The sequence below is a fragment of the Meriones unguiculatus genome, chromosome 14 (genome assembly GCF_030254825.1).
Source record: "Meriones unguiculatus strain TT.TT164.6M chromosome 14, Bangor_MerUng_6.1, whole genome shotgun sequence".
Taxonomy (NCBI): domain Eukaryota; kingdom Metazoa; phylum Chordata; class Mammalia; order Rodentia; family Muridae; genus Meriones; species Meriones unguiculatus.
Genome location: NC_083361.1, coordinates 64,108,950 through 64,126,010, shown reverse-complemented (window position 1 = coordinate 64,126,010; position 17,061 = coordinate 64,108,950). Strand labels below are relative to the sequence as shown.

The 17,061-nt window shown below is 45.8% G+C and overlaps 1 protein-coding gene across 8 annotated transcripts in view; it reads right to left on the bottom strand.

Annotated features, from left to right (window-relative positions):
- Nucleotides 1–4,324: 4,324 nt before the first annotated feature.
- Akap13 (A-kinase anchoring protein 13) overlaps nucleotides 4,325–17,061 on the bottom strand; it is a 277,674-nt gene continuing 264,937 nt past the window's right edge. For 7 of the 8 annotated variants that reach the window (XM_060367369.1, XM_060367371.1, XM_060367372.1 and 4 more), the window contains 7 exons: nucleotides 16,145–16,306; nucleotides 15,355–15,425; nucleotides 14,826–14,870; nucleotides 12,261–12,311; nucleotides 10,875–11,324; nucleotides 9,284–9,614; nucleotides 4,325–8,222 (listed from right to left, as the gene is read on the bottom strand). In XM_060367369.1, coding sequence (XP_060223352.1) covers nucleotides 8,173–8,222; nucleotides 9,284–9,614; nucleotides 10,875–11,324; nucleotides 12,261–12,311; nucleotides 14,826–14,870; nucleotides 15,355–15,425; nucleotides 16,145–16,306 — 1,160 coding nt within the window. In that variant the 3' untranslated portion in view covers nucleotides 4,325–8,172. The remainder of the gene's footprint in view (nucleotides 8,223–9,283; nucleotides 9,615–10,874; nucleotides 11,325–12,260; nucleotides 12,312–14,825; nucleotides 14,871–15,354; nucleotides 15,426–16,144; nucleotides 16,307–17,061) is intronic. The other variant, XM_060367370.1, reaches the window with a different exon arrangement.

The following is a 17,061-nucleotide window of genomic DNA, read 5'->3' as shown; positions in this document are numbered from 1 at the left end:
TGGTTTTCCGTAGTGGTATGTGTCTGATACTGGAGCTCCATCGTCTCCTGTGGTCATCAGGATAGATGGTGGATATTTTCAGGGCCTTTTTGTCTTCCTGGTAGTACATGGTAGGCTTGGGCTATTATTGTAGCAGGCTTTTGTACCTGACAGACTTGTAAGGCCATTTTGACTTACAAAGACACAAGAGTCACATAGTTGTCATGTTTTTAGGGGAAAGAGCTATTATTAAAAGTCTTGTGTGTTACTCATAAGAATGAACATTTGAAGTCATCTAAGTTCCCGTGTCTTACCATGTGATAAAATACCTGCTACAATCCACTTGTGGGAAGAAGGTGTTGGGTTTCAAGTCCCTCACCGCCACTAAATGGCTGAGGTGCATACTTAACTTGGCCACCAGGTTCTTCTGGCATCAGCCCCTACCTGTTTCAGGGCTTCTCTTGCTGGCACACCCTACCTTTTACCCTAAACTTATACAGGAATGGGGATAGAAAGTTACACACTGAACAGGTTCCCAGTTATTTCATGAACCGTGCAATCACCGTAAGTGCTTAAAATGTCTGAAAATAACTGGGCATAGTGGTTTAGGCACATAATCCCAGCACTTGGCAGGCTGAGGCAGGAGGATTAACTGGAGTTTGAGGCCAGCCTGGGCTACATAGTGCCTTTCAGGCCAGTTTCAACTGCTTATCAACACCTTGCCTCAAAAAATAACAGGGATTGCTGAGGTGACTGAGTGGGTGAAGGTGCTTGTTGCATGAGCCTGAAGCCCTGAGACTTCATCTCTGGAACTCATGTAAAGGTGGAAGGAGAGAATTTACTCCACAAAGTTGTCCTCTAACATCTACATGCACTCCATGGCATATGTGTGCCCCCCATCATATACACATATAACACACACACACACACACTCACTCATACTGTTTTATAGTTTTTATTGCTATGATTAAAAAAAAATGACCAAAGTAACTTTAATCAGTAATTTTAAAAGTGGCTTACAGATAGATCTTATGGAAACAATTTTCCTTTCTGATGACTCCAACCTTTATCAAGTTGACATAAAACTAGCCAACACACACATACACACTTACCTGACAAAATTTCAGTTACAAAATGAACACCCATATTTCCCATTATTTGTCAGCAGGTACTGGTGACTCATAGCGATATTAAATCGACTGTGGGTCCTACCTCCCATGGGAAGACACCCTGCAGAGGGATGGTCAATAGCAGATTGGAAAGAGTAGGTTAGCAAGGTCTGAGAGGCAGGGGCTAAGATCAGAATCTGCAATCTGTAGCTTGCCTTGGGTCAACCAAAGTGTCCTGGTGTCCTCTGCTCCCACATTTCATTGCTTCTGGAGACTCCTGAAGGGCTCCCCCAAACCCAAACCCCGCCCAGCCTGGACTGTGCTTCTCTTCTGGGCATAGTTGTTCCCCGTTCTCCTTTGTGTTCACTCTGCTGCTGAATAGTCTCCCATGCAACTTGGGGTTCTAACCACGGAGAGGGATCCCTCTCTACAGCCTATCTATCAGATCAGGGGTGCATTTCAGGGGACACTAGACCAGGGGCCAGTTGATGACTCAGGACACCTTGACAGGACACTGACTTCTAAGACCAAGGCTGGTGTCCACCAAGCCAAAGGCCTTCTAGAGGAGGTGATAGCCTGGAGAGCAAGAAGGAGTGTGAGTTCTGAAGCAATCCCTAATGCCATGCAGGCCCAGCAACAACACAGCATGGTTATGTGCTTTGGATGGGCTGAGGGCTGGACCAGAGAGCAAGAAGGAGTGTGAGTTCTGAAGCAGTCCCTAGTGCCATGCAGGCCCAGCAACAACAGAGCATGGTTATGTGCTTTGGACGGGCTGAGGGCTGGACCAGCATCTACGAGATCATAGATAGGGGAACACGAATCCTAGTGTTGCCACAAACTACTCATGCCACTTTAAAGTCATATGCTTCTTGACATTTCTCATCAGACCTCCACCGGAAGTAGGATTCAACATCCTCCAATGTCAGTGGCAGTGACAGGGCAGGACTGGTTTGTATCCCGTTTCTCTGGTGTAAGTCTATACTGTCCCATCGCTCATCCTGTGTTCTTGTGTAAAGGATGGCGTATCAGCCTTCCCCTCAAGTATCTTACCATTTGCTGGGCTTGTATCAGGACAGGCAATACTGGCTCAGGGGATCATCCTCCTCTTTGGATAGCACAAATGTAGGCAAAGCTTGGGACCACAGCTTGAGGTGGTCCAGGCCCCACTTCATTCAGAGGCTGGGCAGAGTGGGCAGTTCAGGATGGCTCTAAGGAGATAAAGGTCTTGCCTTCTGCTGGCAGTTTCAGGAAGCTCCCTGATCCCTGCTGGGAAGATGGTTCCCAGAGAGAAGTTGCAAAGAGAAGCTTTGTAGAGTAATTACCATCTGAAAGCTGGTGGGAGAGTTGTAACTTGGATACCCTGGGAGCAAGGATGGTAGGTGGGCTGGGGAAGGGAGGGAGCTGGCAGCTACCCCAGAGGGGTGTCACAGGCAGTGCCTGGCCCACATTCCTCTGATCTGGGGCACTCACCACTACCTCATAGGCCTCTCCCTGTCCTGTACTTGCCACTTCTAAGGCCTCAGGAGCACCCTTGGGTGGCAGAGCAGTTGGGACTGACTGAGAGATGGATTCCAGGCCCAGGGCTGTACACTGGTACTAGAAATCTTATGTCCACAGCCTGCTGCTACTCAGTTCTTTTGCTGTGGAAATCCTAAAATCAAGCACATCAACCTACCTTTCTCTGAAGGAGTCTGGTAATTGGAATTCTGGCCTTGGCAGATTCGGGTCTTATCTAAAGTTCCATTTCTCAGAGACTGTCGTTGGTAGTCTCTGCAAGCAGGGTGTTCTGAGCCTGAGAACTAGATAGCAAGCTCCGTGCAACCCTGGGAACCAGATAGCAAACTTTGTGTAACCTTGAGTGAATTCTTGGATGCCTTGCCAGGTGGCACAGATGTGTTGTTACCGTGAGAAAATTTGCTTGTAACCCTTTGCTTTATAAATTGTTTGCATGTTCAGTAAACTGAGCCCTTGATCAGAAACCTGTCTTGGTCTCCATTCTTCGAGTCTCTGTCTCTATCATTTCCATGCCCTCTTTCAGGTAGACCCTGTTTGACTAGTCCTCGGGACCGGTCATTCTCATCTGCAAGATATTCCTTCCCTGGATATTTAGTCTGTGTGGCTTCCTAATGTCCTTTCCCCACTGTGGGCTTAGGTTCTATTGTCTGGTTGTGTGAAGCAGTCATACTATACTGGCTTTCCAGGTAGAGCCTTTGCTGCAGGTCCCTTATAGAAAAGATACAGCTGGTTGCCCTTGTCATGAGCTGTCCCTTGTGATAGCCACCTTCACATATCAGGTTTGTGCTGTGGTGGAGGTCCTATGTACAATATCCTCCCTTAGGGGCCAGCAGGAGTGTACCATTCCACACAGAATGGCCACCCGGGGTTCTCGGAGCCCTGTACTTTGTGTATGTGTGTGTGTGTTTCCTGCCAGCTTTGACTCCCAGACAAGGGTCTGTCTCTGGCTCAGAACCAGCTGCAGCGGAGGTGAACTGATCCATAAGAACCACTGGTCTGCAGGCGAGTGTGTCCAGACCCACTGGGGTGGGACAGATGAGCCAAGCTGGCTGCTCAGTGGGGAGGGGCTGGAGACAGCCAAGGGCAGATGTGGAAAAGGGGGTCAGTATTCCAGTGACTAGAAGCGGGAGCCATTTTTGCTAAGGTTACAAATGCCTCTGCTAAAAAATGTATGCAATTCCAAGTTCATGGACAGAGTGGGACCTTGGAGAGCCTGGCAGGGCTTTTTCTTGCTGATTCTTGGGAACCAGGCAGCAGAGGTGGGATGGCAGGGAGCTTTGCCCTTGGCTTCTGTACCACTAAATGGTATGGTTCCCTAATGTCCAGGACTAAAGGGCTTTTTTGCTGATCTGCTTGAATGAATGTCATAGCAGTAGGAAGCCAGGCCTGGGGACAGTAGTCCCCAGTCACAGTCCTGGCACACACTTCCAGTGTTCCAAGCAGAGAGGATTTGCTCCTTGGGTTTTCCAGCTGTTCCTTAGGGTTGAGCTAAGATGGGAGCATGTAGACAGCACAGCATCTTGAACCTCACTGTGCTTACTCGGCTTGGACTCTTAACTTAGGGTAGAGGTCAGTGACCCTGGGGGTTTGGGGCTAGTGCCAGGCTTTATTCCATGTGGGAGCCCTCTCCTCCTTGTACCCTGCTCCCAACAGCACAAACAGGTGGCTCATCAGGGTGGGGAGATGAATATTCCTTTACCACGAATATGCCACGGCAGAGATCAAGATTTTTAAGGAGATTTATTATTTTTGAAAGGTCTAAGGGGGACTTTACAATAGTCTGAAGCCAGTAACTACAAAGGATGATAAATAAAAATACAAAGCCAGTATGTTGTGGCAAATTTCCAGAAAACACATTGAAAATCTTTACAGTTCAAAACTGCTTTACTTTATACATAATTACAAATTACTATACAGCATTTGGGTTTAACCCGACTTTATTTAATAGGGCTTAGTACAGAAATGTTCATACAGCAATTGGAGACAACGTAACAAGAACAGAGGTATAGGTGTATCCTGCCCACCTTCTGTAGAGCCCAGGCCTCAGGAGGAAACCTGAGACAAACAGACTGGGTTAGGGCCATCCCAGCAGGTGGCAACCAAGGCAGGGCAGCTGATGCTAGGAGGGTTCTAAGGCATAGGTTCTATGCTTCCTACAGAGGCCCTCTGCGGGCTATGGCAGTGGCTCCTGCCTGGGGTCACGGCAGGGCGCACTGCAGCAGTGGGGGCCACCCGCCTTACACCTTAGTGAGATGGAGAAATAACTCAGGACCTTTCAATCTTTCAACAAGTTAAATCATATGAGTGCAGGAAAAGGCCTCGGCCACCCTCTCCCCCTTTTATGGCAGCATTAGAATACTTTGCATTTCTAAACCTGGCCAGCAGGCAGCAGACTCCAAAGCTCTAGTTAACTAGGAATGTTATGCTACATGAAAGAAAACAAGGAGCCAAACACACTGTGCCCTTGGTCTCTGCAGGAAAGGCCAGGGTCACTGCTTCACCCAAAGGTACCCATGCTCAGGTGTCCAGGCACGGAAGCCCACTCTCCAGGACTGTCTTCTAGGTACAGGTCAAAGGCAACTTCGGTCCAGTGAAATTCCAAAAGCCTTGGCAAGAACAATGGTGAGGTCACAAAGAACCTCAGGGACAGAGAAGGAGGCAAAAAAACTTGTGTGGATAGGACTCACGGCAAGCTCTGGCAGCCTGTGGGCCAAGGTTCTGTCCAAGGGTTCAACATCGTGCTTACTGCTCTGTGAGGCTGTGAGGAAAGCCAATGTGGTGGTGGGTAGGGGACTAGTGGGGGAGGGCATTAGTGGTGTAACCCTCAGAAGATTCGGATCGTACCTTTTGAAAAGTCAATCACTGCAAGGGCTTCTTCCCGGTGGGTGACTTGTGACTCACGAGGGCAGGGAAGGGATGGTTATAAGGGCATTTTTTTTTTTTTAATCCTCTCCATCTTCTAAGAAAACAGTTAACAGATTTGATTGTCTTGAAAATGAAGCCAGCTGATGAGAGGTCATTTAAAGTGCTCATGTCATCTAGATGGGATGACAACTGCTGAGATGATTATAATTTTTGCGAAGATATAATCTTCCAGAAAGTTTACTAGATTCTACAAGGCTGGAGTCAATGTCCACCTGTCCCCTAAAGCAACAATTTCTTTAGCTTCATGCAGAAACATGATTTCCTAGTATGGGGAATAAGACAGAACAAAATCCTGGTCCCTGGTGAACCCCTTTCTCACAGAAGAGAATCCCACACAAGGCTGTTGACAGCAATCTTCAGGGTCCTAAGCAAGAGCACAAGCAGCAATTCCCCAAGCGTGACAGAATTGTGAGGGTGGCAGAAGGTGCAGGCAGGTTAAACAGTTCTTGGCAAATGGTTCTCTTTCTGGAGGAAGCTGGACAGCGTAGGGGCACTCAGGGCGTTTTTTTTCTTCTGATTTTAACTTCTCCCAACTGTCCCTGACCATTGATTTGGAGAGTATGGGTAGAAGTGAAACTGGTTTTAAAAAACAACCAAAGCAAGCAAAAGACAACATAGCTGGTGGGGTAGAGAGCACTGGAGTAGGAATGAATCGTCACTGGGGTGCACAGTGGCTCACTGGGTGTGTCAGAGTAAACTTGGAGGCAGTCACTGGCTTCTCTTTGCACAGGTCAGAGGCAGGGTTTGGTTGGATTTTCTGTCAAGTTTAGGTGGGAGTCAGGTTCTCTCCCCACAAGCAAATGGGCTTTGCTGTGGAAGGGTAGAGTCTCCCTGAGAGGGCATTCAGAGGCAGGGACAAGAACTGCCAGCCAAACCCTGAGGTGGATGTGAGGCATGGCAGGCTCTGCTGTTACAGCTGGAGACGTCCAAGCTGGACTAGGGGAAGGAAGCAACTAATTTCTTGCTGTTAAGGTTCTTGAGGAAAGTCCGACACAGCTTCAGTAGAAAATAAGCCAGCCTTATCAAAAGGAGGTAAAGGTAGCTGATGGGGCAATTTTTAAAACCTCCAAGGACAGACCTCCCTTATTAAAAAAAAAAAAAGACACAGGAGGGAGGGTACAGCTCCGGTCTCAACCCTCCATTTTCCTCGGGACCTTCATGCACTTGGACAGACACTTCATTCCCTGTACTGAAAACATGGTTTAAACTGTTGGGCCAGTACTGGTTCACTTTCAAAATAAAATAAAACAAAACATGAACACAAAATAAATAAAACAAATTTAGGCTAAAAAATTTAAACCAGAACTCTTTCAAGTAAACTGAAAGATAAATATCTGTACCTGCAAGGCCAGCTTGCAGGTCACCAACAAGCACCAAGGTACAGGTTTGTTTTTGCATAACTGTGTTCAAAGCCTCACGTTTCTGAGGGCAAAACCAGGAACTGAAGGCCACGTGTGAAGCACAGACCTCAGCGTGCCCCTCATGGGGAGTACGTGAGCCTTAGAGGGTACATTACCAATGAACTGTCCTGCACACAAGAGCTGGGAAAAGCCTCAAGCATGCACAGATCAACACATGGAGACGGAGGGCGAGAAGAGAGACAGGCAAGCACTTGACAGTGTCAAGGGTTAGAGCACAACCAAGCAAAATGCATCTGAAAACCGTATGTGAGGCGGCCTTGTGCACCCAACCATGCTTCAGGACCAGCTTCCCTCTCCCACCAGACAGAATTAACTCCTACACTGGAACCCACTTTTCAGCCAGTAACTCCAGAGAGGCCTCAGGATACATTGTAGCTTCAGGCAGGTAGCTGGATCCATGCTTTCCCACAGGGAGGTCCAATAACATACTGGACCAGAAAGCATCATAGTGGGGACAGTGGTGAAGAGTCCTCAAGCAGAGCATGAGGACAGGCAGTGTGTTTCTTCCTGATCTAGATGAAGTGAGATAGTTCAGCCTAGAGTGTGGAGTTCCAGGCGGTGCACACTATGTGTTTTCTGTACACATCAGGCCTCTCGCTAGTTTCACAAACATTCCTACAATGAAATGAGGAATACATACAAAGAAGGGTTTTGTATGCACTGGGGCCGTTGCAAGGAGCCCAATCTCAGAGGACCACAGGGTGAAATACTGAATATCCACATGCCACCTGGCCGGTCAGGTGCTTGCTCTTGGGCTAGGCTATCTTGATGTTGAAGAAAGACTGTTTATACAGCTGGTGTACTCCATGTGCACACGGAGATGGTCACTGTTTACAAAGTCTGCACTATCTACTCTTTGTTGTATTCCCCCGAAATACAAGGCAAAGTTTTAGCCCTCATTTGGAGCCTTTAGGGAATCCTGACATCTCAAACTATTACCTACTTCTAGGGTCACTACTTTCAGTGTAATACCCTGAGTAAGGCCAGGCCCACCCAAGTCCTGGGCAGTCACAGTCACGGCTGGAGTGGAGTCAGAGTATCCATCCCCACCCCCCCCACAGGTGCTGCTCCTTCTTGTCCAGGACCTGGGGTAGCTCAGGAGGACTGGACGCTGAGGGGCAGAGGGCGTCCAGTGTAAGAGACTTGTGCACGAGGGGCAGCAGGGGTGCGGTAGCAGCTCCACCATCAGGTGAGGGTTGGAAGGCGGCTGCCCTGGCAGAGGATCAACAGAAGATCTCTTCACCCTCTGCTGAAACTTCTGACGCAGGACCATCTACAACCACGAAACAGGAGTGAGAACAGAGCCCTTCTGACATCACTTCCTATCCTGTCAAGTTCCTGTGTCGGGACAGGTAACTGGTGTTTTTGGCACAAGCCGATTAGAGTTTGCAAAGTGATTAGTGTTCATGTTTGTAGATAGGCCTAACCTAAGAGATACAAATCTCCCACACAGAAGTGGAGTTCAATCTTTATGTGAAGGCACAGCAAAGGACCAAGCGAAATGTGAGATCCAATTTGCCAAAAAAATATGTGAAGGCTCAACACTCAATCTTGCTGTTGTTATTGGTTAGCAGAGTAAGCCTAGCAAGACAGGGAGGGCTTGAATGACCTCAGTCAGGTGAGTTGGCTCCCCAATAGGGAGAATGCTTGAGAAATGGAAACTGTACTCCACAGGCATGAGGCCTAGGACACAAGGCCTTGGACATTCATTGCACAAGCACTCTATTTGAAAAAACTTATGCCTGTTTTCCTGTAAGTACGTGTGTACACCAGGTTCATGCAGACATTCAGCCCACAGTGGTCAGAAGATACCCTTGACCTGGAGTTACAAGTGGTTGGGAGCTGCCATGTGGATGTGGGAAACTGAACCTGAGCCCTGTGTAAGGGCAGTGACTCTAACCTCAGAGTCACCTTTCTAGCCCTTGCACGAGCATTCTTTTCATGTGTCTCTATGTGCATAGATGCCAGAGGATTATTATTATTATCATCATTATTATTTACTCTTTTGGAGACAGGGTCTCTCACTGAACCTGCAGCTCACCGGAATGACTACACTAGCTTGTGGGTGAGATCCAGGGATCCTCTTGCCTCTGCTTCCATCTCTGGAGATATAATTCAGGCTCTCATGTTTGAATGGCAAGCACGTTACCAAATGGGTCATCTCTGCAGTCCCTGCACAAGTACTCTTAGCAAGTGGGCTTGGTTGGCAGGGGCCAGCTTGGCTTTTGTACATCTGAACTGTGTGCTTTGTTTTTTTTTCAACCCATCACTACCCTCTCTTGTGGAATGCTGCTGCCATGACCAAAGGGAGACAGCGTAGGGTAGACAACTCACCACCAGGTTGAGAGCGGCTTCCTTTGCTCTTCTTTTTTCTCTCCTTCTTTTCCTTTGGTTTAGCTAACCCAAAAAGGCGGGTGGAAGAGGAGGTGCTGGATGGGGCCTGGCTCTGCCCCTCTGGTACTTTTGTTTGGCTGGTTGAGCTCAGTATATGAAAAGGCCCCTTATCTTTGTGTGTCCGAGAGATGCTGTTCCTTTTAGGAGACACTGAAAGTTCTGAGTCCAATGACCCTGATTTGGTAATGGAAGGTGCAGGTGGCAAGGAAAACTCATCCGGATTGGGCAAGAAGGATGGGACCCGCATCAGCCTTCCATGTTTATTTGAAACCTGCACATGTTCAAGAGAAGAGAAGGTATTAAAACTGGAAGCTGTCAGCTTCTTAGTGGGTACACTCTAAAGAATTTACAGTAAACAGGACTTCATGCAACTGCTCCCTTCCAACTACTATCTATGAGTATGTTAAACCATTACCTCCAATACTGACAACACTTGTATCTTTGATGAGGCACCATATAAGAGAATTCCCACTGCCTGAAGGAACAGGATGGCCGCTAATTTAAAGGCTGATGCACATAGGAATGCAGGTATCATTTCAGGGCAAAGAGATTATGGACCTGGCCAGGCTAGAGGGTTAACAGAAGAGTATCATCCCATCTGTGTTCTCTGTTGCCTAGGAACCAAGCCTCCCTTGTCAAAGTTCTGCTGATTTTATTGGGATGTGAACGGATCTACCCTTTGGCTCGAAAATGCAACAGAGCCACTTGCTCTCCCTGCTATGTATTTGAGAGGCTCTTCTGAAAAAGCATACTGTCCCCAACTCTGGGAGACATCTCTTTCATGGTCCAAGGTCAATTAAAGGGCAACAGGACAAGTTTTAAAAGACAGGGAGATGTGCACACTCCCAAGCTATCTATTTGCCCCCACTGCCCACATTCCAGGGCAAAGAGATTATCTCACTACAATAACGTCACAGTCAAAATGCTGCATGACAGAAACCCTTCCTGAACAAGCAGCAGCTACAGAGAAAAGAGAACACGCAACAGCATTAAAGAAAACCAGGCGTTATACAGAGTGCAGACATACGGATATCCCTGCCCAAGATACCATCCATGTACAAGAGAGGTGACCACCTTCTATTACTTGCTGAGCTCTTCTATTTGTCACTGACACCTGCTGGTCCTCAGAACAGGTTATCTTGTAGCAGAGCTAATCGATGCTATCTCCTGACCACAGGCAGGTAGGTCCTAAGGGTTCCTCTATCCTTCCTATTTGTGGGGACACATGCCTGATTTACCATGTGCTATAAGACAAGGGTTAACTGCCACTATGAGACATGCGAGGCTACTTTGGTCCAGAATGGTAGCTTGAAGGACTCACTAACTTCTCTGTGCTATATTCCCAACATATCTGCACCCTCTTCAATCTCCTTGAGGGAGAGATTCACTTTCTCCCCTTGTTCAGAGTAAAGCAAAGTGTCATGTGTCTCTTAGGGAAGGAAGCCTATAATCATCCTCAGTCACTGCCTGGTCGTCATGGTAGCAAGACCCTTCCTCCCTGTCTACTGGCCTGACATGGGCTCTTGGGTACCTGACAAAGGTCCTGATCCATCTGCCTCTGGCTGAGCCGCTCTGTATCACGCCTCAGTTGCTCCTGTTCTCTTTCCAGCTGTTTCTGGGCAGCCCGGAGCCTCTCCAGATCACACTGATAAGTGCCCTTCTTCTGCTGGAGCTCTTCACGGTCCCTCTCCAGGTCCTGCTGCCTTCGGCGGACTGACTCCTCCCTCTCAGCCAGCTTGGCCTCTCGGTCTCGGAGCTCCTGTTCACGGGCCTCCCACTCACGCTCACGTCGGCGCTTTTCCTCCAGGTGCTGTGCCTGCTGCTTCTGCAGGTTGGCCAGGTCCTGGCGCTGCTTCTCCAGGCTCCGCTGCTTCTCCTGCTCAATGAGAGAGCTGGGGCGGGACGCACTCCTTGTGAGTACCTTCTCCGTCAGCACCAGCTTCTGGTCCTCAATGTAGCTATCTTGTTGTAGCACAACACCCTGTCATGACATAGAGAACAATCATACAACTCAGGCCCTGGAGTAGAGCCACCTGCAAGGAACTTTCCCTAACCCCACCCTAGAGGCACTGGGACAGAGTTGGGGTTTTGTAATAATATTCTCCAGGGCAACTTTGGGCAATTCTCAAATAGTGTCAAAGATATGGGAATTCAATTTTGTCAAGCCTGGTTACCTAATTTCTCTTTAAGCTAAAAAAGATTTCACCAGGCGTGGTGATTTCCCCAGCACTCAGGAGGCAGACAAGGGTTTCTCTCTGTGAGTTCGAGGCCGGCCTGGTTTACAAAGAGAGTCTAAGACAGCCAGGGCTATACAGAGAAACCCTATCTCAAGAAAATGGCAATTTATTTTGTGTGGGCATGCACATGGAAGAGAGCAGGTAAAGGTCAGAGGACAATCTGTGGAAATCAGTTCTTCTACCATGTGGGTCTTGAGGACTGAACCAGGTTGTCAAGGCAGGCACGTTTACCTGTTAGACCATCTCACTATAGCCATGGTCATACGTTTTCTGGAATTCTTGGGTGGTATTTTGGGGTAGGATGAGTGTGTGTACTGTGCAGGACAGAGGAGGGAGGAGGGAAGGGGGAGGAGGAAGAAAGAGGAAAGAGAGAGGAAAGAAACAGGTAAACTCTTCAAGAAGAGAAGCAGACTGAGGGTGCATCCCTGGGAAGCACCACAGAGCATCGGAAAGCCACCCAAAACAGGGACCAGAGGGAGATAAGGAAAGGTTTCTAAGGTGAGACAGCCTCTGGGGAAGGTCCCACAGACTGTAATGTCTTCATTTTCTTAACTGGAAGCCAAGCTTCTTTGGCTTATTTACTAAGAAGTAACTTTTAAACCCCAAAGATTGAGGTCCACAAAATCTCTGTGCTATGTTCTCTAAACAAGTAAGTACACAGCTAGGGATGACGCAAGTACCTGCAGCATGCTAAGGAGTTCGTGGAGGTGAACGATGCTCTGGACAACCTGCTGGCAAGGGAATAAACATTCATTTCAGATTTTCTGACTCTCAGAATCTACCACACCACATGGTTATAGCATCTTCAGAACACAAAAAGACATTACATTTTAATGAAATCTTTTAAAACAAAAAGAACCTAAGGGAGTAACTGAGTGCAAGCAGCCAAGATTAAAGAGCTGCACATGTGCATGTGTGTACATGCTTATTAAAAGTTACTACATAAAAGCTTCTACTTTATAAAATTATTGACATAAAAATAGTAGATACCTCAAGGTTTAAAAGAAAGAATGCGCTGAAAATTTGTATTAAGTTTATGAATAATCATAGGCAAAGTAAAAAATATTAAATTAACTCTAAAAAATGTCATTTCTGGAAAATTTTTAAGTTAGAAACTTTGGCTCATACACACACTGAACAAAAACATAATAAATCCCACTTAAATTACAAGTATAAGGGCTGGAGAGATGGCTCAGTGAGGTAAAAGCAATGGCTGTTCTTCCAGAGGACCTGCATTTTATTTCAATCACCCACACTGCAGCTCAGAAGTGTGTAACGCTAGTCTCAGGATACACTGCCCTCTTCTGGCATCTGCAGGAACTGCATGCAAGTAATTTACAGACATACATGGAGGCAAAGCACTGATTAATAAAATAAAAAACATTATATATATATATATATATATATATATATATATATATATATATATGAGCTGGAACAAAATACAAAAGAAAATAAGGAATATCTTAGTTCAGAAACAGGACAGAAATAAAAATTAATTTACAAAAGAATTACAAATAGCAACTACATAAGACATCAACACATTCAGCAGCTGAAACTGTACCTCAATGGGTAAGACCCTAGTTTCAATCCACAGAGCACACACACATGCACAAATCATGAAATGTTATTCGAGATTATCAAACCAACAAAATGCCAATTTAAAAACAGCATTGCTCAATGCTGGTGAAAGTAAAATGAGGACAGACACACCTGGCTATATCCTACCTCCTTTCACACAGTAATATGGTATTATGAGGAAAATCAGAGAGCTATGAAACAAATATAATGTGCAAAAAAGTAGGAAAGGGATTAGCCACCAGAAAGACTCAAATCTAGGACCCGACAGTGGTAATTAACATGCAGTTGTTCAGCAGCAGGCATTGTGCTCCTGTGTCTTGGGAAAATGCCTCTGATGCATTGACAGACCTCTAGAAGGTCACACACATGACCATGCATGCGCTACATGGGAGAAGAGCAGAAAGAGATAGTTACTACTTTTCAGTGGTGGGTTGTGCTTAAATTTAGATGATTTATGCTACTAGTCTTTGCCTTATTCTTTTTATAACACTTAAGCTTAGTTCTGAGAATCCTTTCTTATTGCTTACACTGAATCATACAACAGAAGGCACAGAAGCCTGCTGACTGTAGCCGTGCAGTCAGTTTGAAAGCCAGGCACTTTACTTCCCACCAGACTTCCTCACTGAGTACAGGGGACCTTGCCAAATAGAAAAACTCAGCTGACAGCTCATTTCAAGAGAAGTATACAGAAAGCAGCAGCCTACAGGGCCCAGGCCCTGGTGTATCAGAGTGAGTCCTTCAGCAAACTCCTCTGCCAACAAATATAATACAACATCCTCTGAATTTTTTTGTGGGGGCACAGGAAGGAGGAAGCAGTTTAAAAGTTCAAAACAAAACTCCCAGGGGTTTAAGATAATATACACAGCAGCAAGAAAGAATGATCTACAAAAAGCAGCCTTGAGAAACACCCTAAAAAGGCATGGGTTCAAGTGTGCAGGACACACAAATGCAAGGTTCAGCATGAGCACTTGTCTGGGAAACAGCAGTGACTCTGAAAGAGATTCAACAGGCCTCAAGGCCGGGCTTAGTGATAGCAGGCTGCCGAAGGAGCACTCCAGGGACGGATTTTCCATGCAGAGGACACCAGGCTCTCTTGCAGGAAAGGAAGGGTTCAAAGAGGCAAAATCAGCAAAGATAAGAAATTACTACAGAGAATTCGTCACAAGTTTAACTCATACTCTAGACTTGTGGCCTCTGGGATCTTTGTACTATAGGAAAAGCTGCTAAAAATTCTACCCAGTGGGCACTGACTGATACCAAGGGGGCTCTTGTATAGACAAAGCTGAACAAAAGCAAAAGGCATTATAAGAAAAAAAAAAAAATCTTCCTTTTTTTTTAAGCAGTGCCATACACCTTTAATTCCAACACTCAGGAGGCAGAGGAGGGCAGATCTCTGAGGGCAACTTGGCCTACAAAGTGAATTCCAGGACAACAGAGCTACATAGTGAGACCCTTGTCAAGAGAGAGACAGAGACAAGAGAATCAGAAAAGTCTTCATTCACAATATGCAACACACCAGCAAAATCTCAAGACAGTGACTTAATCCAAGAAATGGAAAGCTATACTCTTCAGTTGTACATATGATAGCCACGAGATGCGTGTAAGAGCAAAACAAAAATATTTTGAATCCAATAAGTACTCTAAGAAGTTCACAGACTCCTTACCTCACTGTTTCTTTTAAGCATAAATACCAGGTTAGCATTTCCACCCTATAAAATAATAATAAAAATGCATTTAAAAATAAAAGTCTTGATGTAAAAACTATACTTAATGTGTTTCTAAGTTATACTGTACTTCTGGCTTTCCTTCTTTTCTACCATAGCATCTTCATGGAAGGTGTGAAGAGAAGAAATTAAACTAGGTTTTACTAAAAAAAGCCAAAGAACAAGATTGAGATGGTTTGGGAGCATCAAACAGGCTGCTTAATGAAACTGGTCCTACTAAGGCACAGGGGAATTGGGTCTGTAGAAAGGACACTCTGAGCCAGGGGTCTCAAAGTGCCAATGATACAAGCCTTTCAACTGTGTGGTTTGCTCTGAGAATGTGCTTTCTCTAGAAAATGGAATTTCATTATGAGTCGCAAGCTTATATCTGAGCTAGATATTAAAAAAAAAATATTTAAAAAAAGGTAATGAACTCTAAGGAGGTAGCAATAGGTTCACAGATATGAGTGTTTCTCTAGAAAAATCATACCTTTTTCAGGCCACTATCAGATTCTGTTCTCCTGAGATCTTGGCCATCATCACTCTCTTCTTTTTCACCTCCTAAACAAAATACAGATATGTATGTTTCAAGTTGTATAGTTTATGGGATAGTTTATGTATAGTTGGATAGTTTATGGGTATTAATAGTTCTGAATTCTATTAATACCAAAATTAAAAATAAACGACCAGGAAGCCAGTCAGTAGCACTAGGCCATTATCCACAACTTCAATAATGGGAAGCAAGAAAATGAAATCCAAAACAAAACCAAACAAAACGGCAAGCACACCCTAGCGTCTCTCATCTGATGCTTAGGGCCAGAAGAGTTTTCACTTCAGGTGCCTGAATGCATGTCATGATAGACAGGTGGAAGATGGGACTCTTGTCAGAGGTACTGAATGCCTCACAGACACTTTAATTTAACACAGAGCCTGGAGACGATGCTACACAGAATTTTGAGCATGCTTGGGTCTCACTGCAACTTTTCAAGTGTGGAGCTCCCAACTGAGGCATGCCAGGAAGTTTTGACCTCAGCAGTTTGGATTTCAACTTTTCAGGTTAGAGATGCTCAAGGCCTCTGGCTATAGCTAGCTTAGCTGAACAACAGAAAAACAAAACAAAACGAAACAAAAAACCTCATGGTCCCAGATGAACATGATTCTGACAGAAATTCTTGAGTATTTGAGACTCTCATGAAGACATTTATTGGCGCAGGGGCAAAGGAGAAGGGCTACCAGAATCCAGGTCACTGTGAGCAGCAAAGGAATAATGGATGGCTTACCTTTGGAAGCATTCATCTGATGACAGTCAAATCCTCCAAAGGTCTCTGCTCTCCGGGGCAGAGAAATGGGTCCAGCCATGACTTCCTGCTCAACAGGGCTGTTGATGGACTGTCCAAGTGTGCCACCAAGGCTTCCACTCACCAAACCCTGAAGGATTTCCACTGGAAAAAAGCAAACATAGCTATCTTTTATTAAAAGGAAAAAAATGTCCATGGGCATGGTAGTACATGATTTAATCCCAGCACTTGGGGAGGCAGAGGCAGGTGGATCTGTGTGTGTTCAAGGCCAGCCTGGTCTGCAAAGAGTCCAGCACAGCCAAGGTTCTACAGAGAAACTCTGTCTTGAAAAATGAAAAAAAAAAAACAAAAACAAACAAACAAACAAAAAACCTCCAAAAAACAAAAAAAAAAACAACAACAAAAGTCATGGCAACATGCAATATATAGACTGGATCAGAAAAAACCCAAATAATAGGTAAATTTTCCTGCCTAGAGGATCTTGGTTCACCTACGTTTTAGCTGGGCTCTACTGGAAACATAGGAACAAACTTCATGAAACCTTACTTCCATGGGCCTGAAAATCTGTCAGGGAACAGGAAGGCAGAGTAATTTACTGAGAGGAGTGTGGTTTCTGGAGTGGTTTCAAAGCAGCGGAAAGGTCCCTGGAAAAGTGAGGCAGTTTGCGAACATAAAGCTGGCAGGATTTTGCTCCTCCGACAGCAGGTGGGCCCCAGGCGCAGCTGACAGCCTAACCACCCGGTCTCCCAATGCAACCATTAACTGTTAACTTGAGATCTTCTCTAGGGCAGGGCCCACGGAGACGACACTGAAGCTACAGGAAAGTAGAGCAGGAGAGCAACACAGGCGGATGAGAAAGGAGGTCCAGAGGGAGTTAGAGTCAGAAAGGAAAAATCCAA